The 25,803-nt window shown below is 34.1% G+C and overlaps 1 protein-coding gene across 8 annotated transcripts in view; it reads right to left on the bottom strand.

Moving 5' to 3' along the window:
• The window catches only part of RIMS2 (regulating synaptic membrane exocytosis 2), a 568,944-nt gene that overhangs the window by 78,407 nt on the left and 464,734 nt on the right, over positions 1-25,803 (bottom strand). For all 8 annotated transcript variants that reach the window (XM_081258177.1, XM_081258180.1, XM_081258182.1 and 5 more), the window contains one exon: positions 9,912-10,153. In XM_081258177.1, coding sequence (XP_081114303.1) covers positions 9,912-10,153 — 242 coding nt within the window. The remainder of the gene's footprint in view (positions 1-9,911; positions 10,154-25,803) is intronic.

Raw genomic sequence — 25,803 nt, 5'->3', positions numbered from 1 at the left:
CATTTCCTCTAGTAGATTTTAAGATTGAGTATAACAGCTATGAGAGAGTGGGGACTCCATTTTGTTAAGTTTTGTCTTCCATAGCACCCACTAAGATGCCTTCCTTGCAAAGAGTGATAAAAATGTTTACTTAATGAGATGAATAAATGCATGGTAATGTCTGTGCTTTAGGGAAATTATTAAAATACTGTAAGAATTCATTAGCAAATTTTTAATAATTTAAGAATGTAATATTTAGGCTTGAGAAGGGATAATGAAAGATAATTTGTAGATGTAAGTGGATACTTCCTTAACAATATCTTTCAAGAGCTCTGTTATTCTTTCCATAAAAAATAATAACAAAACACTAGAATATGAGATGAGAAATAAGAAATATTTGATATATTTATATAATCATTTATAGCCTTTAAAACTTCAATGTAGCAGTTTAACATCTGGAGGAATATAGTTTTAAATTTTCTTGTCTATAACAAAGATGCACTGAATTGTTCATTCATTCATTCAAAAACATATTGAGTATTTAGTAGATATCAACTATCATCTTAGGTACCATAGATATAAAAATGAATGAGATATAGTTCTTTCCATCAAGGATTTGAAGTCCAATGGAATTCAGACAAATTCAAATAAGTTATATATAAAATGTTATTAATACACAGATGACCCTTAAGAATCTAAAAAACAGGCTTATATTTTTTTGCCATTAAAAATATTTTTCAACTCAACAACAACAACAAAATAAACAGTCCAATTAGAAATTGGGTTTCTATACACTAATAATGAACTATCCGGAAGGAAAAATTAAGAAAGCAATCCCATTTACAATTGCATCAAAAAGAATAAATTACCTAGGAATAAATTTAACAAAAGAGGTTAAAGGCCTGTGCATTGAAAACTATTAGACATTGGTGAAAGAAACTGAGGAAGACACAAATAGATGGAAAGATATTCTGTGCTCATTGATTGGAAGAATTAATATTGTTAAGATGTCCATACTACCCAAAGCAATCTACAGATTCAATACAATCTCTATCAAAATTCCAATGGCATTTTTCACAGAAACAGAATAAACAATCCTAAAATTTGTATGGAACCACAAAAGGCCCTTCAAATAGCCAAAGCAAACTTGAGAAAGAAGAACAAAGTTGGAGGCATCACACTCTCTGACTTCAAATTATATTACAAAGCAATAGTAATCAAAATAGTATAATACTGGCATAAAGACAGACACATTGATCAATGGCACAGAATAGAGAGCCAAGGAACAAACCCATGCATTTTTGTCAATTAATTTACAACAAAGGAGCCAAGAATATACAATGGGTAAAGGACAGTCTCTTCAATAAATAGTGTTGGGAAAACTGGACAGCCACATGCAAAAGAACGAAACTGACCACTGTCTTACACCATACACAAAAATTAACTCAAAATGGATCAAAGACTTGAAGCTAAGACTTGAAACCATAAAACTCTTAGAAGAAAACATAGTAAACCCCTTGACATCCATATTGGCAATGATTTTTTGAATTTGACACCAAAAGCAAAGGCAATAAAAGCAAAAATAAACAAGTGGGACTACATAAAACTAAAAAGCTTCTGCACAGCAGAGGAACCCTCAACAAAATGAAAAAGCAACCTACTGAATGGGAGAAAATATTTGCAAATAATATATCTGATAAGGGGTTAATATCCAAAATACATAAAGAACTCAGAGAACTAGTAGTAAAAAACCCAAATAATTCAATTTAAAAACGGGTAAAGGATCCGAATAGACATTTTTTCAAAAGGACATACAGATGGGCAACAGGTACATTAAAACATGCTCAACATCACTAATTATCAGGGAAATGCAAATCAAACCCACAATGAGAATATCACCTCACACCTGGTAGAATGGCTATTATCAAAAAGACAAGAAATAACAAGTGTTGGTGAGGATGTGGAGGAAAGGAAACCTTTGTACACTGTTGGTGGGAATGTAAATTGGTGCAGCACCTAAAGAAAACAGTATGGAGGTTGCTAAAAAAATTAAAAAGTAGAGCTACCATATAATCCAGCAATTCTACCTCTGGGTATTTATCTGAAGGAAATGAAAACCCTAACTTGAAAAGATATTTGTACTCCATGTTCACTGCAACATTATTTATAATAGCCAAGTTAGGGAAACAACCTAAGTATCAACTGATGGATGAATGGATAAAGAAAATATGATACACACACATGCACACACACTACTCAACCATAGAAAAGAATGAAATCTTGTCATCTGTGAGAACATGGATGGACCTTCAGGCTTATGCCAAGTAAAATAAGTCAGACAAAGAAAGACAAATATCATTCTGTTTGATATATATATGGAATCTTAAAAAAACCCAAAAAGCACTAAGCTCATAGATACAGGGAACAGATTGGTGGTTGCTAGAGGCCAGGTGGGGGTATTGGTAAAATGGGTGAAGGGAGTCAAAAGGTACAAACTCCCAGTTGTAAAATAAACAAGTCATGGGGATGTAATGTACAGCATGGTGACTAATAAAAATGTTGTAATAATAATACTGTATTGCATATTTGAAAATTATTAAGAGATTAGATCTTAAAAGTTCTCATCCCCCCCAAAAAATTCTGTAACTATATAAGGTGATAGGTGTTAACTAGACTTATTGTAGTGATCATCTCACAACATATACAAATACTGAATCATCATGTTGTGCACCTGAAACTAATATAATGTTGTATGTCAGTTATACCTCAATTAAAAAAAAAAGAAAATGGGCAAAGGACTCAAATATACATTTCTACAAAGAAGATACACAAACAGCCAATAAGCTCATGAAAAGATGCTCAGTATCACTAATCATTAGGGAAATACAAATCTGAACTACAATGAGAGACCACCTCCATTTCAGTAAAAAGAAAATTATAAATTATGTATTTACTTTTAGAAAACATAAAATACATACAAATATTTTAAAAGATTAAAATGCAATAAATATTTGCAAATCATTATTTCAAATGGTAAAATAAGACTTTATGCTCTCAAGAAAAATGTTTGAAGTAATGTACATTATAGTTTTTAAAAAGATTGGTTTGCTTACAAAACTGCTTCCTCTTTTTCCTGAGCACTCCCTAGACTACATTTCCCAACCTCCCATTTTCTAGCATCAGCCTTGTGACTGAGTTGTAGCCAATGAAATAAAAGCAGAAGTGACTTCATTATTTCCAAATCTTGCCCATAAAAACTTCCCATGTGCTGGCTGAATACAGAGGGCCCCAAGGCCCTAGAAGACGGTAGAGCCACGAGATGAAAAGAGCCTCAAACTCTGAATGACCATAGGGCAGGCCACTGGCCCACTGGGAATAACTGCATTGGACTGATATTTGCTCAGTGAATGAACTTCTTTTGTACTAAATTTTCAAGGTTTATATTTTATTGCAGCTGGTATTATCTTAGCTACTAAATAGAGCAACTCGAAGGTGTGCTTCCAAATTCAGTTTTCTCATACTTAGTTTTAATAATGTCATAGTTGAAAAAGAAACTTCATAACAAAACACCATAGATCATATAAAGTATAAATGTAGAGTAAAGTTCATTGTTAATAATAGTGGATATAAATCTGTATTTTATTAATTTTCCTGAGAACTTAGGAATTTTTAGTGACTTCTTGTCAGATCTTAGGGTGTCACTTTGTTTATTTCATCAGTGGCTAACGAAAAGCCTGACTAGGAGTAGAAGTTTCAGGACTACCTTTTTTGTGTAGTTGCAGTATTAGTATCACACTTAATCCAGTTTCATTGCAGGAATCTCTGTAAGCCTCTTGCCCATTTTCTTGTGGTTAAGGAAACTAACATCTCCAGAAAGGAATGCAACACCTGACTGACATCCAGACCAACTGAGAAAACTAGGGTGAAGCCATATGTTAAATACGGTAGTGCTTAATTTCTTTTTTGTCTTTTAGATTAAAAGGAAAAATAAGTTCTACCATTTTTGTTCCATCCTCCAGAGAACTTCATCATGAACCCCAAAGGAGTACATGGGCCTTTCATCGGAGATCACTATATTTGATACTATACCAGACACTGAGAAGGATGTACAAAATAAGAAAAAAGTCTAGCCAAGAGATAGACAAATACATAAATGATTACAGTTATTAAGTATTATAATTAGAGGAAATATAAAGTACTGGGTGAGCTTAGAAATTACTACAAGATGAAAAGAGCAGAGATTCCTGAGTGGCCACAGGTTATAACAGCTGATTTCTACTTAAGCTCTGGATCCGAAGCTCTCTCACCTACTCAGTTGTTCCCACAAGTATCCCCTCTCATTAAAAAACCAAAACTCTTCTTTGATCTATTTCTTCCAAGCTATAGTCCTATTTTTTTATTTCCCTTTTTATCAAAAATCCTAGAAATTGTTTTTATTTGCACACAGTAGTCACTAATCATATGTGCCTACTTAAAATTATATAAATTAAAAATGTAAAAAAATTAAAAATTCAGTTACTTAGTCACACAAGCCACATTTCAAGTGCTCAATAGCCACATGTTGGTTGTATGGTAGCCACATGTTGTCTACCATATTGTATTGGATAATGCAGATATAGAACAATGCCAACATTGCTAAAGGTTCTATTGGACAGTGCTGGTCTAGACTATAACAGAATAATTAAGAATGAAGTCTCCAGGTCTATACTGCCTGGATTTAAATCCCAACTTTGACCCTTAACTAGTTAAGTAAACTTGGGGAAGTTACTCCCCTTCTGCCTACTTTGATTCCCTCATCTATAAAATGAGGGTAATAGTAATTAATTCTTGCTCCATAACATTGTAAGATTTAAATGATTTACATGTAAAGTGCTTAAAACAGTGCCTAGCACATGAAAGTGCTCAATAAGTATTAGGTGTTCTAATTTTTATTCTTGAAATTATTCTCACGGACTCTACTTCACCTCCCATTTTTGTTAACCTGCTCCAATCAGGCTTTGTCCACCATTGCAAGGTTTGTCAAGGTTTACCAAATTCCTCCATCTTGTGAAATCCAATGGTCAAGTCCCAATCTTCATCTTATTTGAACTACCAGAAGCACTTGACAGAGATGATCAGCTTTCTTAAAATATTTTCTTCCTTTGGTTTCCAAGATACCATATTCTTCTTTTTCATTTTCTTTAATGGCTGCTCTCTCTTAAGTTTCCTTTAATGGATTCTCTTCCTGATATCTAAATGTTGGCATATACCAGGGCTCTGTCTTTAGTTTTCTTCTTGATTCAAGTTACACAAAGTAATATTATCTAGTGCCATGGCTTTAAATATTACCCGCTGATTACTCCCAAATTACATGCTTAGCCTTGACCTACTATGGATGCATACCCAACTAACCATATAATGACTGTACTTAGATGTCTCATGGGCATCTCAAAATCGACATGTCTAAAATAGAATTCCTGATTCCCCATGAAGCTGAATTTGCTATTGATAGCTTACATCTATAAAATGATTTTTAAATTCTAAAAGCATTTTCTTATACATTTAAAGTATTATCTTTATAAAAACTCTGTTAGGACAGCAGGTGTTAAACCCAACTGTCAGATGAACATTCTATGACTCAGATATGTTGGGCAGGTTTTCTTAAGTGGCCATATTTGATATCTTATATAACCCAGAGTAAGCAATAGCATCCAATTCTCCTTATTCACCCTATGTGCTTTCTACAAGGCTGTGATGTTTAGCAAGATATACTTAAGCTTTAAAAATGGTGAGTTTCCACTTAACAGTCAAAGAAGGATACAAAATAGCCTGGGAAAAGAAGGGAGATATGACTTAGCTACTATGTGTATTAACCAACATATCTTTATAAGTGGTTTCCCCTTCACCAATTATTGTTTATGTATGATTACTGATCCTACATAATCATACATAATCATAATCCAGAATAATTTCGGCATTCTTTAGAAAGATATCATTTTGCTGAGTTTTCTACTCTTCAGAAGTCAAGTAAGCAGTCTTTATCTGGTCTTGAAATCCACACTGGTAAAATGATATTTACTTTTACAATGATGAGTATCATTTTAAGAAGTTGAAGATATTATGGTATATCATTAATTAAATGATAACTAGAAATTAATTACATGCAGATCTCCATGCAAAGGCCAGAAAAATCAAAACAAAGGATCTATTGTAAGATCCAACATCATAAATCCATTCATTGTTTTAGATAATGTTATCATATGACCAAAGAGTTTAGGTATTAAATTGGAAGATTTCAGTTTTAAACACTGCTAGAGCTTGTTACTGCATTTTTAAGAAAACATAAAAACCTTACTTGAGACATATACACAGAAATACAGAATTTAGAAACCCACTGAAAGTTTGGAGTCCAGTAATTACAAAACAATCTCTGTTGGCTATTGTACAGTTAATCTCTGGCTTTAAAATGAGAGATATTCTGAATTCTATTGTCAATGTAGGTCGAAGCTATACGGTGTGTACGTAGGAATGCAACTGCACATTTTAAGAATGATCAAAAATTTAACAATTATAATGTTACTGAATATAAATGTAGACAACAACAAAAAGGAACACGTTATTTTCTGCTATGCTATATACATAAGAAGGGGCTATATGGTATAACAAAGAACTAAACTACACTTCTTAAATCTACTAACATCACAGTGTTTTTGACAATAAAAATCAAATCAGTGTATGGTCAACAGATCTCTATTTTTAAATAAAAATATTGTCAAAGAAAGATATATGGGATATTAATGCCAAAACTATGAAGACATGAAATTGATCATTGAGAAATATTGACCACCTTCTTCAAACGTTCTATACTCTTAGCTTCTGTGACACTACTCTCTCATAGTGTTTGTCCTTTCTTCATGATAATTTCTTCTTGGTCTTCATTGGCTCCTGTTCCTCTGTCCAATTCTAAAAGGTTAATCTTCCACAGAGTACTGCCTTCACCTACTGCTCTTTTATCTGTAGTGTTCTTCTTGGGCAGTCTCACTCTTGTTCATGGTTTCAAGCAACCTCTAAACGTTATAACTCCCAGATTTATGTCTCTGGTTCTGACACGAGCTTTAGAAGAGTTTATTTAAATATGTTCTAGACATTTCTACTTGGATGCTCCATAGATATCTCAGATTCAAAGTGTCCTAAATTGACACCTCTCCTTCTCCCAACCTACTCCTTCTTTTATACTTCCAATATCCATTAATAGCACCACAACCATCCATCCAGGGATGCAAGCCAGAAATATGGGGATTACCTTAAAATCCTCTCTCTTTCACCTCCCCACATCCGACCCATCAATAAATCGGGTGACTGACTACTCATTTTGCTTGTTAACAATCCCCTGAATTTATCAACCCCTCTCTATCTTTATTATAACTGACAACTCACTTAGTTCAGGATCTTATCTCTTATCTGAAATATTGTACTACTCTGCTAATTCATCCTAAAATCCTCTTTACCAGATGCTGACTTAGGTTTACTTCTTTATTGCAGCTCCACTAGATATAAGCTCCAAGAGAAGGATCTCGTCCTGTCCATGTTTTCTTTAGAATACAGCATATGGTAGATGCTCAAAAAATATGTTAGATAAGTAATGGCAGCCTGAATGGCCTACAAAATATATATTATGCAAATCTAACCATATCAATTCTCTACTGAAAACTCTTTAAAACTTCCTATCACCTACAAATTAATATGATCTATAAGACTCTCCATGACCTATCGACCTTGCCTCTAGCCACATTCAGTCCAAAATTTTTTGTTAAAATCACACCTATTTCCTATCATTCCCATATATGTAGTACTTCCATTACTTTGTCATTATGGTTTCTATCTGGAACACCTTTCTAATTGTCCTTAACCTGGTTATCAATCACTCTTTTTTCAGGCCTTGGATCAGGCAACATCTCCTCCAGGTATTCACTCCTGGAATGCTAGGTTGGTTCAAACAATCCTCCTCTGAGCACTCAGCATACTTTCTATGTAATTCTAGTTTTACCACTGACATAGGATCTTGAAGCAATCTGTTTAAGTATCTATCTTCTACTAGAGTATAAGCAACTCAGGTTATAAATGATTTCTTATTCATCTGTGTTCTCCATGTGCCTGGCACATAGTAAGTGCTCAAACCCCTGAATGAATAGAATTATTTATTTCATTTAACACCACATATTCTGAAACTAATATAATTTTGTAAATCAACTATACATCAGTAAAAATCTATTGAAGAAATAATTTATAGATTGACTCTTGTCCTCTTTATTTGGCCTCATCATCCCTTAACCATATACTCTTTGCTCTATAGAAGACTTGCATTGCTCTGAAGAAGACATTTATTTCTACCTCTGCATGCTTACCCTTTCTTGTGTTTGGAATACTTGTTTCTTTTTATGCATCAGATGAACTTCTGCTCATCTTTCTTTTTTTTAGTTTTTTTAAAAAATAATTTTGAATCACTATGTTGTACATCTGTACACCACATATTCTCTAACTTGTAGTCTTATCAGTGTCTATTTTAGGATCTACATTTTTTAGATTAATAGACTATTTTTTAGAGCAGTTTTGGCTTTACAAATGTTTGTAAGTTTTAAAGAGAAAAATGCAATAAATAAAATTCTAACTGCGAGAAAAAAAACCTCTCAATTTCAAAAGGCCAACATCTATCATTTTAGCACAACACAGTTAATTATGTATAAATGTTAGCAATTTTAAAAATCCTTTAAATATGATCTCTATGTCCATAAATTAAATTTCTAATTCTATATTAAAATGCAAAGTAACATTTTAAAACACCATACAAAATTACTTTAACATAATCACATTAAATATAGTAAGTTACAACCAGGATATAAGGAATGCCATCAAATAATTATCTCAAAATAATACTATTATATAAGGATCAAATTCCAGAATCACTGTTACAGTTTGTAAAACCAAGGTTAGCCGGGTCCAGGAATTAACATATCCTTAAATTCTTTTGTGCTGTAGATTTATGCCCTGGCTTCTCTGTACCAGAACCCTAGTATTCAGACATAAATGAGATTTAATCCATTTGCTTATAATTTATTTGCTGTAAAAGAAACACCGTATTATATGCTTTTGTTTGTGTGTTAAGTAGAAGATATGCTATTATTTCCAAGATATCAGGGACTTAATGCTTAATTATCAACACCCATTTGAAAAAAGGCATTGCTTTGACTCACAAATTTCTTAATTACTAACAGTGGGTTTTCTGAGTAGGAGTGTGGTATCTAATTTATTTTTGCAGATGTGATTACACGAGACTGAATTTTAAAGTAGCAAAGCTTTGAGTATCTTCCCTGTCAGCAGAAAATTCCTCCATCCCTGCTGCTGGAGAATATTGCTGCTTGAAGTGTTAACAGGGAAATAAAAACTGCAGTGAGAAAATTGATACAACTGGTAAATGCTGCTTACAAACTGAAAAAGAAGTTAGGTTGTCAGCAATAAATGAAGTATATTATTCACACAAAATATGTGGTGTCACCTTCATCACGGTAACTTGCTGGGAGTGGAAATTAACTTGGCTGGTTCCAACTTGAGGAACCTAAAGAAAAGTAAATATCTCACAGATCAGAGTACCTTTACAAAGGACCAGCAACTGACAATCAGGAGGACCACAGCTTAACTTCTCTCTGAGGACAAAAGACGTTAAGTGCATTTCAAGAACAGTAACCAAGGTTCACTGAGAAGCAGGTTCACTGATCACTGAAAAATCAAGTCATTGTTATATTTTCGGAAAAGTTAACTAGTTTAAAATATGCCCCTTTACTTCTGGAACATGTCATCATCTACACATTACTGAGACAGAATAAGAGAAAAGAATATGTATTTTAATTAATTACAACTCAGTTAGGAAGTGAAAAGAGTAACATAAAAATGCCTACCCGTTTGGCTGAGCTGAGAAGCACTGCGGCTTTTCCGGGAGAGACCAACAATAGCTACCATTTTGGCCCCAATGCTAGAGCGCCGCTTTTTGCTGCTGGTGCCCAAGGCGCCCACTGCAGTGTCAGACTGGCTGCCATCATTCTTCTCCAGCGAGCACATGTCTCCGCTGATGCTGCTGCTTTTAGTCATGTTCTTCCCTGAGATGCCCATTTGTCTGCTTTGCATTTTGGATGTAAAGACACTGTAGGCCGATGGATCATTAAAAGTGAGGACAAGAGTAAAAAGGAAAAGACAGAAAAGGTATTTTAGATGAAATATCTGGAGTATAATTCAATTATATCATTAGTGGGACATATTTTTAGGACTCAAAAATTTTCAAATACCATGGTCTTGAATGGGTTTTACTATTCAGGGCCAACCTTAACGTAACTATCCAAAATCAGACATGATTTCCCTTCTGCTTTCAAAGAAGGCACTGGTTTGCACGGCCACAGGAAAAAAATATTTGCGAAAAATCAGTGGGCTCATTTAAGAGAATATGCTGTCCTGCAAGTGCAATAAACTTTGAGGCAGTCTTATAACATATGAAAGAAGTTTCCAAAGCATTCTTCTCGAATTTGCTTTACTATCGCTTTCAAAGAGAAATTCGATGAGTGGGGAAATTTTACAAAAAATGGCAAGAATTACAGCATCTATTGCTAAGAGTGGCTCTTTAAGTTTCTCATTTTATTAATGAGATTTTTCTAATAGTTGTTAAATTTTCTAACAGGGATTGATGTTTTCATTAGTTTTGAATTAAAAATAATTTATTTCACTTTACACTTTCATATATTGATATGTTTATATTCCAAAAATGAAGAAAAGATTTTCCTCTTGCATTCATTTGAAAGAAAGAAACATTCAGTTTTCTAGACCATATGGTCAGAAGGCAATAATTTTTAAAACATTTTAAAAATTTTTAAATATTTTTTCCCCTCTATCCTAGAGTAAAACCTACTGAAAGGTTAGGACCAGGGATCAAACCTGGGCCCCCGGCAGTGGAAGCATGGAGTCCTAACCACTGGACCACCAGGGAATTCCCAACACATTACCTTTATTAAAATATGTTCGTTTCCTCCAAGTATTTAAGAGGGAAAAGACTCAGTATGAAATTTTTTAAAAAGACAGTAAATTGTACTATTCACATTACTTCACATTAGTTTTAAGAAGAAATGAGGCATAAATAAACAAGAGAGAAAGAGAGGAGACAGTGTATAACACTTCTACAATGCCCCAAATCAATCATTTCCAAGCTTGTTTAATTTTGCTATTCTTCAATAAGCAACTATAGAGTAAAGTAGAAAGAGTTTTGGAGGCAACAGATGGGGGCTTAAATCCCAGATTTGCTGCTACTTAACTGACTTCCTTTAGAAACATTAATTGCTCTACTTGACCCTCAGGTTCCTCATTTATAAGAGAATATCTTATTGTACTTTCTTATATTAAAGAATAGAGATAATATATCTAAAGTAAAAATTCAGTAAATAAAAATTAATATTAGGGAATATAGACAATGGATAAAATAAGGTTAAAGCCCTTCAACATGTATTATATATGTAAATACTTAACAGCATCAATAGAAGTGATATTTATAATTATAAATTTTAAAACTTCTGAGATTCAAACGTCTAAACTGGTTTTTCATATAGCCAGCACTATGTAATGGAGAGTGGACTATACTGGGAGCCAGGAAATCTGGGTTTGATCTTTGGCTTTACTGACTGATCTTGGGAGAGTTGTTTCCCTTTCTGGAACTTAACTTTCTCATTTAATAAATGAGAAAACCTAAGTAAAGCACTAAGAAGAATGGGAAACACATAAGAGCTCCCGAAATTACTCTCTTCCTCCTTCTCCTTATTATTATCACCACCACCAGCACCATCATCATCCATTAAGCATCCATTAAACATGCTGAACTGGAATATCTATAAGGTCCCCTTTAACTACGAAACACTTTGCTCTCCAAGTATCTCTTGTTTCATGGATTCTGGGCAAATGAACATAAAAATGCAACGTATGACTTTTATGGTATGCTATCGTCAGAAAAGGCATGGCATAGTCTAGGAAAGTCAAAGTTTAGTTGAGACTAAGACTTTCAAAATAATATGTTCCATAGTCACAATAACTAGTACTCCTGTTATGTAGGAATTTTTACCCCAAACATGTTTTTCTAAAAGAACCTCCTAATCTACTACCTACCAGAGAAGTCAAAGATAGACTCTCAAAATATTGTACCTTGTGATTTTTGCATTTTAATTCTCATGGTTGGATATAAGGCATAAAGAACTTGTCCAAAATTAAGCAGGATATAATAAAATACTAACTGAACGGATAAATCAGATTACAGATAAGTATTTTAATGACCATTTGGTTTTAAAGAAGTATACTTCTCTTCAACCTAACAACTTTGATAATGCATTATCTACAAAAAGCGTTACTAAAAGTTTTGTAAAATGGTTCTACTTCTCATCTCCTTGAAACTTAGAGATCACCAGGGATGAGTTTACGAGTAGTTGCTCTCCAGTGCTGTGTTTTGAAGAGAGGGAGACTGAGGCTAGGGTATCACTACTGGTTTCCTTTACTTTCCTCACTTGGACATCACCTAAAACTATAAGCAAACAATACTGCAAGCAAACAAGCTATCAACCAACATTTTAAAAGTTTTGTGACTCTTTATTTAAGGACTACTTTGTAGTAAAGAATCTGTAAACATGGGCGATCATTTGGAATGCTTAGTGTGGTTAAGAAAGCACAGACCCATTCGTTACATTATCAATTACTTTAAAAGAAAATTTTGTAAGGGTCTGGTAATATGTTAACTTTCCAATACTGCTGGTGGTAGTACCAATGACAGATTTCTGAAGGGCAATATGGCAATATGTATCAAAAGCATTTAAAAAACATGCCTACCCTTTAACCTATCAATACTACTTTTAGGACTTATCCTAAGGGAAAACAGCAATGTTCATAGATTTAGCAAGAATGATATTTACTGCAGAATTTATTATAATAGTAAAACACATACACACACATGGTAAAACCCCATAAATGTCCAACAGTAGAGGGCGTTTAAATAAGTTATGTTCATCAATAAAATAGAATGTACCTTTGAAAATGCTGTTGTAAATAAATATTTATTGACATAAAATATGTTCTTGATATGGGAGAAATGGTAAGAGGAGGCAGGTATCTACAACTTAGCTTTGGCTGGCACACATACCAAATAGGAATTTACCCTACTACTAGGGGACACAGGTAAATTCAAATCCCAGAGTGACACACTGTCACAAACAAACAAACGAAAAGAAATTCATATAAAAAGAAATAAACATCTCTTGATAAACTGGGTAGTTCAGGAAACCAGGATTCATAGATGATCTACTAGTTATCTGCACAAGAGGGGAATTAAGGGAATATAAAGAAAAATAAAATATGTTCAGGATGTTTATGTTTTTTGGGAAAAAAAGTGTCATAGCAAGAAATCTAAAGGATGTACTGTGAACAGCATGCTAAAAGTAAATAATTTTTATTTTCTCTGGTTGGTAGTCATGCTTTTTAAAAATGTCCTTTTTTTTCTATTTTGTTTTTTCCAAAATGAACATAAAAGGTATTGGTAACAAGAAAAAAATTAAACAATCAGACAAATGAAAAGAGCAATCAAGGACAAAAACAGGCCAAATAATTCAATTTGCATAGTTCATTCCATGGGCTAAAGGTGTACCATGGCTTTCAAGCTAATTCTAAGAGATTACTACACAATAATACTGGGCATTGATATAGGATGCTCAATTCCAGAAAGAAACACAGTGTTTCCACATTTCTAAATATTGTTTTATGCATGTTTTCTAATTTTTGGCATTAGAAAAATAATGAAGAACTTTATATATTTAGTATTCTTGAAATGTGTAAAATTGCCAATACAAGTGATTTATTTTATGACATGATTGTAGTTGTTGAAAGTTGTATCCCAAAAGATTTTTTAAAGGGCAAATCTAGTATCACCTATCATTGGGAGAAAGGTAATGAAAGGCAGGTAAAATATTTGTAAATATTCTCCAAAGACTTAAATAGCATATTTACGGGATTATAGGAGCTATGTGATTAAACTAAATGAAGTTTATAGGCCAAAAGTATTTTTAATAGGTTTGAATGAATAGAACTGAGTAGTCTAGCTGTTAAGATAAACAGCAAACACAGGACAAATTCTGAGTTTGTGAGGGTATGAGCATAAGAGTAACATTGTAAATAAAATATACAGTCATGAAAAAAATATTTCATCTTATTGAGAGCTGGGAAGGTGGTTAGGAGAGAACCCTAACTAGAGCCCTGGGACCCAGCCAATATTTTACCTCTAAATATATCATTAATGGACAATTTGGAGACAACATAATTACCTTCTTTAAACAGTGACAAATTTATAAAGGCTAGATCATTAAAGGAATAGGAAGATTGCTTTATGAATTGAGCATTCATAAATCCATTTAAACTCTTAGGTCTACCTATCTATCTATCTATCTATCTACCTATCTATCTATCCATCTATCTACCTACCTACCTACCTACCTATCTATCTTTACTATCTCTTGAATTTATAAGTTCTCCATCAAATCATTGAATAACAGATCCCCTCCCTGCCATGAGTTTGAAGAAACTTACTTTAAGGAAAAATTTTAAACTTTATAAATCAAAAGTGTATGTTTCTCTCTCTGCCTATCACACAGTGATTGGGTTTTTGACTTTGTTGAGACAAATGAAATGTTAGTGGAAGTGAGTCCTAGCACTTCTGCGGAGAAGCATTTAATCGGTGGTGTTCAACTCCAACTTCTCTTTCCCTCTGCCCCTGGGACTGTGAAAGACAGGGCCTCTATCAGACTGAGCCCCTGCGTGACTATAATGGACAGAAATGAACTTTTGTTGATTATGCATCTAAGAATCCAGGGCTGTTTATCACAGCAGCACAATTTAATATGTCTTGAGTAACAAAGTCAGGAGACACTGGCTATGGAAAAATCAATTAGGAGTTTATAGCAATAATACTGGGAAAGTAAATAAGAACTTAGGCTACTGTACTGCTATTACTAATAGAAAGCAAAGATTAGTGTAAAAGTTATCTGGAAGGAACCTTCTATACAGCTTAGTATCTGGACCTGGGAATAAGATATAATCATAGTTCAAATTAGTTAGCATTTACCATATTCCAGAGGCTATCTCAAGTGCTTTATATGAATTAACTCATGTAATCCTCACAACAACTCTTAAAGAAAACTGAGACCCTTAGAGAGTATAGTGTTTGTCCAGGTGGTACTGATTTAGGAAACGATCAACACCGGAACCAGGAACGAGTGGAATTTCTTGATGGAAAGGCTGAGTAAGAGGAGGCTATACACTCAGGCCAAGTGTTCAAGGGAATAGTCAGGGCTCAACAGATGGAGTCAATAAGTATTTGTTGAACAGGAGAGGACAGATGAAGCTAGGATGGCCTAAGTAGGCAAGCCAAGAGGGTAAAGAGAAATGAAAAAGGTTGAGAAGACAGTCCAAGGAATACTTATATTTTAAGATTAGGAAAAAGAAGAGTGACTGAGGTGAATAGGGATGCATTCTCAGAAATAAGAAAAATAGAATAGGGTTAAATTCCACAGAAGACAAGAGAAGAACGAGGTTCAAGAAAGTTGTGGTGGTCAAATGATCCAGAGTTAATTAGCAGGAACATTTAAGAAAAGCTATGGATTTAGAGGTTTAGAGGGCACAATTTACCTTTAAGAAAGCAGCTACTGAAATAGAGAAATTCCTATTGAAATAGAGAAATTCCTTCAAGATGGAGAAAACTTTTAAAAAAACTCAAGTGAAAGAGTTTGATTTAAAACATTAAATTTTTATGCTGTGAGGAATTTTATTAAAGGGGAATAGAAGGAACCCATCTGTATATCTGTTCAATAAAACTGTCTTATCACAATTTCTAGATCCAAAACTACACGGGTAATGGTTTACCAGAAAAGTTTCTTTTACTCATTGGTCCTCCTTTTCCTAACTTAGTGAATGAGGAGGTTCAAGATCATTGTTAAGGTACTTTTAACCTCCAAATTTTTATGACTATAATGCCTCCGTTAATGTGGTTTTTAAAATTAATCCCTTTGAAGATTTCACGGTTCTTTTTTTTTCCGGACGCACAGGCTCAGCGGCCATGGCTCACGGGCCCAGCCATTCCACAGCATGTGGGATCCTCCCGGACCGGGGCACGAACCCATGTCCCCGCATCGGCAGGCGGACTCTCAACCGCTGCACCACCAGGGAAGCCCTCTTTTTCTTTTTAATTCAGCTTTGCCTACTGTTCCCCACGATTTCCCTTGATATATGTATTTTAAGCAATAACATGTCTCCCTTCACAAATTTCCAGAATAAATTCCATAATTCTAACTCATCAATTCAATGTGTGTATAATCTCCTTAAATTTTTCTATTGTTTCACCTGTACTTTTCAACTAACCTCATTATTTCTATATGTAAATATTTTAGGCAGAAATAGACTTCCCTCTAATTCATTTTCAGGTCAGCTTTTCTGATTTTACCACATGAATACATAGTACTTTCAATAACATGAAAAAGTCCTTGACAAATTATCAGAAGGTATGTTCACTGGCCTATTACTTCAAGGATCAGTTTACACTTTTCACCATTCTTACTAATATCAAAGGAAAACTAATAGTTAAAATTTTGTGGGAAAAAAACCAAAAAAAACCCTGAGAACTTGATTTATTCTTGCTAATCATCCAGCTCTATAATCAGAGTACCAAGTTTTGTAGAGTATTTAACAAATGATGAATATTCTGCACTATTGAAATGATTACACTACATAAAAATTCACATTATGCTGCTAAAAATAACACTGAAAGCTAAACTATAGTACGAAAATATTCTTGGACTGTAACTTTAACCTAAATAAAATCACTACATGTTGAGTTTCAAAATGTATAAAAATGTATAAATGGCTATAGATTAAAGATATTAATTCCTCTAAAGACTCTAAAGTACAAAGTACATTAGTTCCATATTTTGAAAAATAGTGGATACTCAGATTTTTTTTCAAAAACTTGATTACAAATCAAATCAAAGTTAAAAAAAATCTCTACTTTGTGTAATCACATTGCATCATTTGTAATCTCATTGCATCAAACATACTTTAAACTTATAAATCTTGATTAAATTTAATTACTATCTATAAAACTCCCATATCTAATTAAAATCAATTTTTCAAATTCATATAGAAGAATCTACCAGAATTTCTGGAGTCCCAAAGGATTAACAAAACCAAAAACTCATTCTAGAATTTTTTTCAAGAGGCCAAATATATATTATCCATACATTATTATTTTATATTTAGAAACAAGGTTGTTTTATTGAAGTTGTCTATGTGTTCCTTATACTTGGCTGACAATAACTGAGCAAAAAGAAGTTGTTTCTTGCCCTTTCATCTTTCTTAGCATATGTGGGAGTCAGGTAAAATAATTTGTAGAGAACCAGAAATAACTTCCACTGTTCCAAGTTCTTAGAATTTGTGGCATCATGTCACCTGGCACATTATTCTTTTAGTGAGCTTTGCATTATTGCTATAGTAAAGCCTTTGTTATCAGAAAAGATAGCAATTTTTTTTTTTTTTTTTTTTTTTTTTTTTTTTTTGCGGTAGGCAGGCCTCTCACTGTTGTGGCCTCTCCCCTTGCAGAGCACAGGCTCCGGACGCACAGGCTCAGCAGCCATGGCTCACGGGCCCAGCCGCTCCGCGGCATGTGGGATCCTCCCAGACCGGGGCACGAACCCGTGTCCCCTGCATCGGCAGGCGGACCCCCAACCACTGCGCCACCAGGGAAGCCCAAGATAGCAATTTTTACCATCTATCCTCTTTAACAGATAGCAGGGCTCAGGAGACTGGGCCATAGGATGTGGAACTGTCAGTGAAGAAGAGCACATTGTGCTTTCTGAGACATGTTGTTATCAGTTACCAGGTCCTTGCTTGCTCGGGAGAAAATGAGGGTTCTGGGCTTAGAGATAAAAAGCCAAGAAGGAGCTCTTTCATCAATAGCACATAGTGACAGGCCAATGATTACAGATATTTAAAAATACCTAAACAACAAAGCTCCAAGTGAAAATTTTTTGTATTTCTTAATTCAATTTTAGTGGGTATTAAAAAATTAAGGTCTAAAGAGTGTGTGTGTCAAAAATAAACTCAAAATGGATTAAAGACCTAAATGTAAGGCCAGACACTATCAAACTCTTAGAGGAAAACATAGGCAGAACACTCTATGACATAAATCACAGCAAGATCTTTTTTGACCCACCCCTAGAGAAATGGAAATAAAAACAAAAATAAACAAATGGGACCTAATGAAACTCCAAAGCTTTTGCACAGCAAAGGAAACCATAAACAAGACGAAAAGACAACCCTCAGAATGGGAGAAAATATTTGCAAATGAAGCAACTGACAAAGGATTAATCTCCAAAATTTACAAGCAGCCCATGCAGCTCAATATCAAAAAAACAAAGAACCCAATCCAAAAATGGGCAGAAGACCTAAAGAGACATTTCTCCACAGAAGATATACAGATTGCCAACAAACACATGAAAGAATGCTCAACATCATTAATCATTAGAGAAATGCAAACCAAAACTACAATGAGATATCATCTCACAACGGTCAGATGGCCATCATCAAAAAATCTACAAACAATAAATGCTGGAGAGGGTGTGGAGAAAAGGGAACCCTCATACACTGTTGGTGGGAATGTAAATTGATACAGCTAATATGGAGAACAGTATGGAGGTTCCTTAAAAAACTAAAAATAGAACTACCATACCACCGAGCAATCCCACTACTGGGCATATACCCTGAGAAAACCATAATTCAAAAAGAGTCAGGTACCACAATGTTCACTGCAGCTCTATTTACAATAGCCAGGACATGGAAGCAACCTAAATGTCCATCGACAGATGAATGGATAAAGAAGATGTGGCACATATATACAATGGAATATTACTCAGCCATAAAAGGGAACGAAATTGAGTTATGTGTAGTGAGGTGGATGGACCCAGAGTCTGTCATAGAGAATGAAGTAAGTCAGAAAGAGAAAAACAAATACCGTATGCTAACACATATATATGGAATCTAAAAAAAAAAAAAGATCATGAAGAACCTAGGGGCAAGACGCAGACCTACTAGAAAATGGATTTGAGGACACGGGGAGGGGAAGGGTAAGCTGGGACGAAGTGAGACAGTGGCATGGACATATATACACTACCAAATGTAAAATAGATAGCTAGTGGGAAGCATTCGCATAGCACAGGGAGATCAGCTCGGTGCTTTGTGACCAGCTAGAAGGGTGCGATAAGGAGGGTGGGAGGAAGGGAGACGCAAGAGGGAAGAGATATGGGGATATATGTATATGTATAACTGATTCACTTCGTTATAAAGCAAAAAGTAACACACCATTGTAAAGCAATTATACTCCAATAAAAATGTTTTAAAAAAGTGTGTGTGTGTGCGCGCACGCGTGTGCATGCATGCGTATGTGTACTGATTATATTTTTTATTTTCAAGATATTATGATGTTTTGCCAATTTAAAAACCTTCCTGGCTGGGGAGAGATCGCCCCTTCAGGTGCAAGCCAATCCTTAGAGACAGTAAAGGGCTCAGCCTGGGGCATGCCTTTGATATGCAAATTAGCCAAATCCAGAGACAAACCTCTTCTATCTGGCCCATTTACACCAAAACAATATTTCCCTGCCCTAAATCATTCCAGGGCCTGGTACAAAGCAACTAGAGACCACCCCTATAACCCAAAGCCCATCCTGCAGAAATTATTCAAACTAGCTAATCTTCAACTGTTTACTCTGCCTTAGCTTGTCTTTTTTTGCCCCCCCAATAAAGGTTCTGTCCTTGACTTTTCTCTCACTCCTGCCCCTTCTGCCTCCTGACCTACCCTGCTGCTTTCCCACATGGCTTTGCGTGTAGTGGCATGCCTCCTGTTTCTTGGGACAAAGCTTATTATAAACTTTGTTTTCCTGAGCCCCTTCCGTGTCTCCTCTGTGGCCATATCTGTCCGACCATTACATAGAACAAAGAATACTATGTATGTATGTGTGTATAAAATAACAATACTTCTTGTCAAGAACTACGGTTACTGGTATTCAGTATTACTGAGTACTGGTAATTTCTCTTTGATTAAATGCAGTGTTGATAAACCCAATGTCTTCAAATTCCCGACATTATCTCTTTGTTCACCCTAAGGAAAATGGTATTATTCTTTCATGTAAAAATGTGCAAATACATGATTTAATTTAGTATATTTGCTTAGCTTGTACTTATGCATGTAGATAATGTTCCAGTCATCATTAACCAAGTATAAGCTTGCTTTACATGTCACTCAGAAATCACCAAGAACAGAAAGATTATAATCTCCTTCAGTGATTACAATGACAGTAATATTTTGACAAGATGTCCTTGGTCATATATACTAAATTTTCCTTGGAACCATTTAGAGGAAAGCCTTCAGCTTCTTAGAAATCTAAATTTATTTTTTCTTTTTAGATTCCAAAGTCAATCAGTTCTACAAAGATTGTGAATTTCTGTTCTGGAACCATGTCTCGGTACACACAATGCTAGTCTTTTAAGGTTAGAAAATCCACTGGAATTGGGGCTAACATAGGGAAGATAGGTGGACATTTTTTAGTTTAGTGCATGGTTTTTGAAGTTTTCCTACAATTATTATCAAACTGAAAGACAAAGAATAACATGGTAAAACCATGCAGTGTAAAAAAAAAAAAGAAGCATCGCTAAATTTTTCTGAGCTAAAGTATGCTTTCTTTAATATTTAGAATTTCTGACATAAATGTGAGGTATTAAATATTGCATCTTTGGCCTCATTAAACAAACAAAGCAAAATATACAGTGAGAATGTCAAGAATAAATCTATGCTTCTCTAAGTGTCAGTATTTTATACACTTTCTTCGGTTGGAGTAATCAACAAAATGATTTTTTAGGTGTTTTACATTTTGCTTGCCAAAAAATAAGGTATTTTAAGAGAGTTACTGTTCAACATGCTTCAAAGAAAAGCAAATTAGATTTGCAATGGGCCTAATTCTTCATATTGGGGTAAGGAGGTAGTTCTACTTTTCAGATTCTCTTAAGCTTAGGTCATGGTCTCTCAAAGGAAAAGTTTTATATTTGACTCTTAGGTAGATATGTACTTCAATAATATCAGTGATTTATTCAAGGCAACAAAATCTGGCAATTTCATTAAGAGGTGAAATGTAAGTTTAGGTTCAAAGTCAGTCAGACATGGGTTTCTATCCTATTTCTATCATTTAATAGTTCATGACTTTGAGCATACTTCTTAACCTGTTCTGAACTTTAGTTTTCTCATCTTTTTATTATATACCTTTCCACTTGAAGCTGTATGGGGCAAGACCTTTATCTCTTTTGTCCACTGCTAGAGTCCAGGTTTTAAAATAATGCCCGGGGTCTCCACTGTAACCTGGGCATATTTGTGGCAAAAGTGCTCACATGAAACACTAAAGTATTACTTTCTCAAGTTTGTGTTGAAAACTAACAACAAAAATTAATTCAAGGATATTATTACCTCCACTGCAGTTAGCTACTTTATGAAACTAATACAGTTTCATTTTCAAACGAATTTTGAGAAGCCAAAGCCTAGAAAATAACGTAGATAATATCTATTCACCATAATGAAATAATAAAGATAAATAGAATTTAAGCAATTTGTAAATGTCGTGTTTCAAACATACTTCTGCAGTTTATTTATTGGCTACTTCTGCTTTCATGGATATTTATCTAGTATTAAGTTCTTTTCTTTAATGAACATAACCTGCCACTTCTCTTAAACTCATGTTTGAATGAGTGAATAATGAATTGCACACACAAATGAGAATACAAAGTATTTTTTTCACCTTGGCATTTCTTACAGTATTCAGTTATAAGCATATAAAAAACAGATGTGTTTATATATTTCAAGTTACACTGAATATTTATTTTATAATAGGATTTTGACTTTATATGTTGAAAGCAATAATGTTGCTAACTGTCATTAAGTGGAAACCCTAAATTTTAAATGTAAAAATGTAACATTTTTTACATTCTACAGGATAAATCCTTATACTTAAAAATTCTTATGTTCCATAAATGGAAATTATAAATCCTCAGAACTTTTGAATGATTACATTATAGATTAATACACTATGAAACTATTAAATTGCCCAAGATTTATCATTAGTCATTTAGAGTCAAATTTATCTAAATAAACACAATTATGCCATATATACATATTTTTGCAAGTAGGCATATATAAAAAGTTTAATGAAAAAAATTATGGTAAAGAGGATTTACCAATAAAGTTGTACTAAAAGGGACCAGAAATCTGTAGCAATTTGAAAGTCTATTTATTTAAAACAAAACTATTTTTTCTTTCTTCTTTCTAACAAATATGTATCTTTCCTTACCAAGATTTCTTAAACCATGCTTTTCTCCAGAGAAATAGACACAGAGCTTGACTTTGTATTACTTTGTTCAATTATACCTTTTGAAGGCTCTAGATCTCACTGCCCAGTACTATGGGCACTAGCAACATGTGGCTTATGAACACCTGAAATGTGCCTCCTCCAAATTGAGGTGCACTGTGTCCTATACACACTGTTTAGATATATTATACACTGTAATATACACAAGGCTTAGAAGTGTTAGTACACCCCCCAAGAGAAAAAAATGTGTTAATATTTTTATATAAATTAAAATTTGAAATGAGAATATTTTGGATATATTCGATTAAATAAAATATATTATTAAATTAATTTCACCTGCTTGTTTTAATTTTTTTAATGTGCCTACTCAAATATCTGAACTTACAAGTTTGGCTCACATTATATTTTCATTGGATGCTGCTGCTCTAGATAACTGGTTTAGAATGGCATAGATAGATTTCAGCAAAAATATTTGATATGAAGTGTAGTTTCCTATGTAAATTATCATTTCCCTTTGATATTAATTATGAAATTACTGTTGTGTTGTGAATAAAACAGACTAATGCAAAAACCTTATAAAGGCAATCAAATGCTATCACTGACAAAATATTAAGCTTAATACTAAAAATAACAACTATAATACAACATTCAAAAGGTAAAATAAATACATTGAAAGTGAAAATATAAAGCAGTAAAAGAATATTCAGCAAATAGTTATTACAAAGATGAGGTTAAGGGCTTCCCTGGTGGCATAGTGGTTGAAAATCTGCCTGCTAATGCAGGGGACACAGGTTCGAGCCCTGGTCTGGGAAGATTCCACATGCCGCAGAGCAACTAGGCCCGTGAGCCACAACTACTGAGCCTGCGCGTCTGGAGCCTGTGCTCCACAACAAGAGAGGCCACGATAGTGAAGAGGCCCGCGCACTGCGATGAAGAGTGGCCCCCACTTGCCGCAACTAGAGAAAGCCCTCGCACAGAAACGAAGACCCAACACAGCCAAAAATAAATATAAAAATAAATAAATAAAAAAAGATTACTACAAAAAGATGAGGCCGAAACATGCTCTAAAATGAACAATCTATTTTTCTATTTTGATACTTATTTAGACATATGTATTTCAACTCTATTAAGGGCAAAGATTCCTAGTCTTGAACAAAGAATATCTCTGATTTGCATATCTAGTAAGAAAAATAATTATCTACTGGGAAGCCAGTTGAGTTTAACCAGGAGACTCACATTTAAGATGTAGTGTGCTACTCACGCTATAACTGAGTAATCAAAGTAGTTTGCGTCTCAGCTGCCCTATTATGTAAAATGGGGAAAATACTATCCCAACCTTATTCAGAAAGTTGCTACGAGGCTTTTCTATCTCCTTTCTTTCTAGCTCATTTCATCAGGTATTCTCACTTTTCAGTATTACGAGAGCTTTAATTTCTTCACTTTTTCGCCAATTATCAGCCCCCTCATCTTTACTTACATTTAACTAGCTTAGACTCTATAGCCTATCATTTCAATCACTCTTTTGCAAATTCCCTCAACTTTCTCAGTATCCCTCTTTACATGGCATCCAACTGGCAGAACCTTTTGATGAAGGCTACGATGTATTTCTTCTATGCCTACATCTCAATGCTTGAGCATTGCTGAGAAAACAAAATTCAGTAGGACACATTGGTTCCATTATAATTCACTGTCATCAGCCACAAAGGTTCCTCTTCACACCTGCTCCCCACTCTCCACAATAACCACCGCACTCCTTCCTGCTACTCAAACCCTTTTGCTTTGCTCTTAGCAGAAAACTTTTCCTTACACTTCATAGAGAAAATGAAACTATCAGAAGAAATTATCTTACCTTAAAAATAATATATATACACAAAGTTTACACCTATATATATAAACACACATACATACACAAACATATATATGTATATATGCCAAACATCTCTAAGTTTAAGTTAGCTAACTAAGCTACTTTTCTGAACTCCAGCAATATCTACCCAATCACCTACTTGTCACACAGGATATCACAAATTTGATGTGTCCCAAACTGAACTTAATCTTTTTAATCAAATATATTCCTCCTTCAGTCTTCCCTGTTTCAGTAAAGAGTATAACTATTCACCAAGTTGCTTAAGTTGGAAAGTCAAGGGTGCATATCATTTCATGAACCAACATTACATTTGACATCATGGACTTTCGGACGCCAATTATAGTGTTTTCTCAGGGTTTTATTATATCTCCATTATATAAATTATATTGAAATTGTTTGCTCTAATGGAATTCAGATAGTTCATTTTTCAGTGTATTTCAGCAGCCCAGTACCTGATACTTGGCACTAAATAGATCTAAAGAAAGAATTCATTGAATAAGTGAATTCAATAAATTCATTATATGAATGAATGCTCCTTGTAATGTAGGGATAATTAAATCCTAATGTTTAAGTAGCATCTAGTAAGTTCCATAAATCATTTTGGTGCACAGTAAATATTCGCTGGTGATAAAGAAAACAAAACTTCCTAATAAATGTTTTAGAAATAGATGTCAATTAATTTATTTTTATAGACACTATGTACAAGACACAGGAGTCAATACTATGCCAATTATAAAGAAATATAAGACATGGCATTTGTTCTAAAACCACTTATAACTCAGTTTGCTAAATGAAGCATAAAGACAACATATAACCCTGGGCAAAACATGGTAAGTGTCAAGTAAATGCTAAAGACACCAAATAATAAAGAATTTCAGATAATAAATTAAGAATGCTACTAATCTCCTCTGTCCATCTGTACACTTCACAACAGTCCTCCATCCAATGCAGGCCATGCTGTTACCGGACGCTGCACTCATTTTTGCTTCTATGCTGATACTGAAAGCATTTCACTAATTTGGAGCAGCTTCCTTCTTTCTTCCACTTAAACTACTCCTTTTATCTTCCATTATATTTAGCTTACATCTTCAACGATGTGAGGATAGTTAAGCATACAGTGAGATGTCGGCAAATATTTTTATTTACTTGTTATACAATCTTGTTCTTAAGTCTCAGTTCTGTCTCTACATAAAAACAGCCTAGTCTAGAATGTATCACTTTGTTGTCCAGTTGCTTTTTAAAGTAGGGATGTAAGACATAACTTAAGGAAGAAATTGTATTTGGATCTAGAATGGAGTAACATTCAGGAATTGCTACATCAGATCACATTTTAGCCCATGTAGCCTAAGATTTTATAAAAAAAAAAATACATTTTTTTCTTTTACAAATTGAAGACATTTAGCCATGCTATTTAAAACAGGTGAAAACACTCTATTTTAAGATGTTTAGCCACTCTATTTAAAT

Source organism: Mesoplodon bidens (genome assembly GCF_964165515.1).
Source record: "Mesoplodon bidens genome assembly, chromosome: 16".
NCBI classification, from domain to species: domain Eukaryota; kingdom Metazoa; phylum Chordata; class Mammalia; order Artiodactyla; family Ziphiidae; genus Mesoplodon; species Mesoplodon bidens.
Note: the sequence above shows the minus strand (reverse complement) of the source record. Positions and strands in the feature narration are given on the sequence as shown.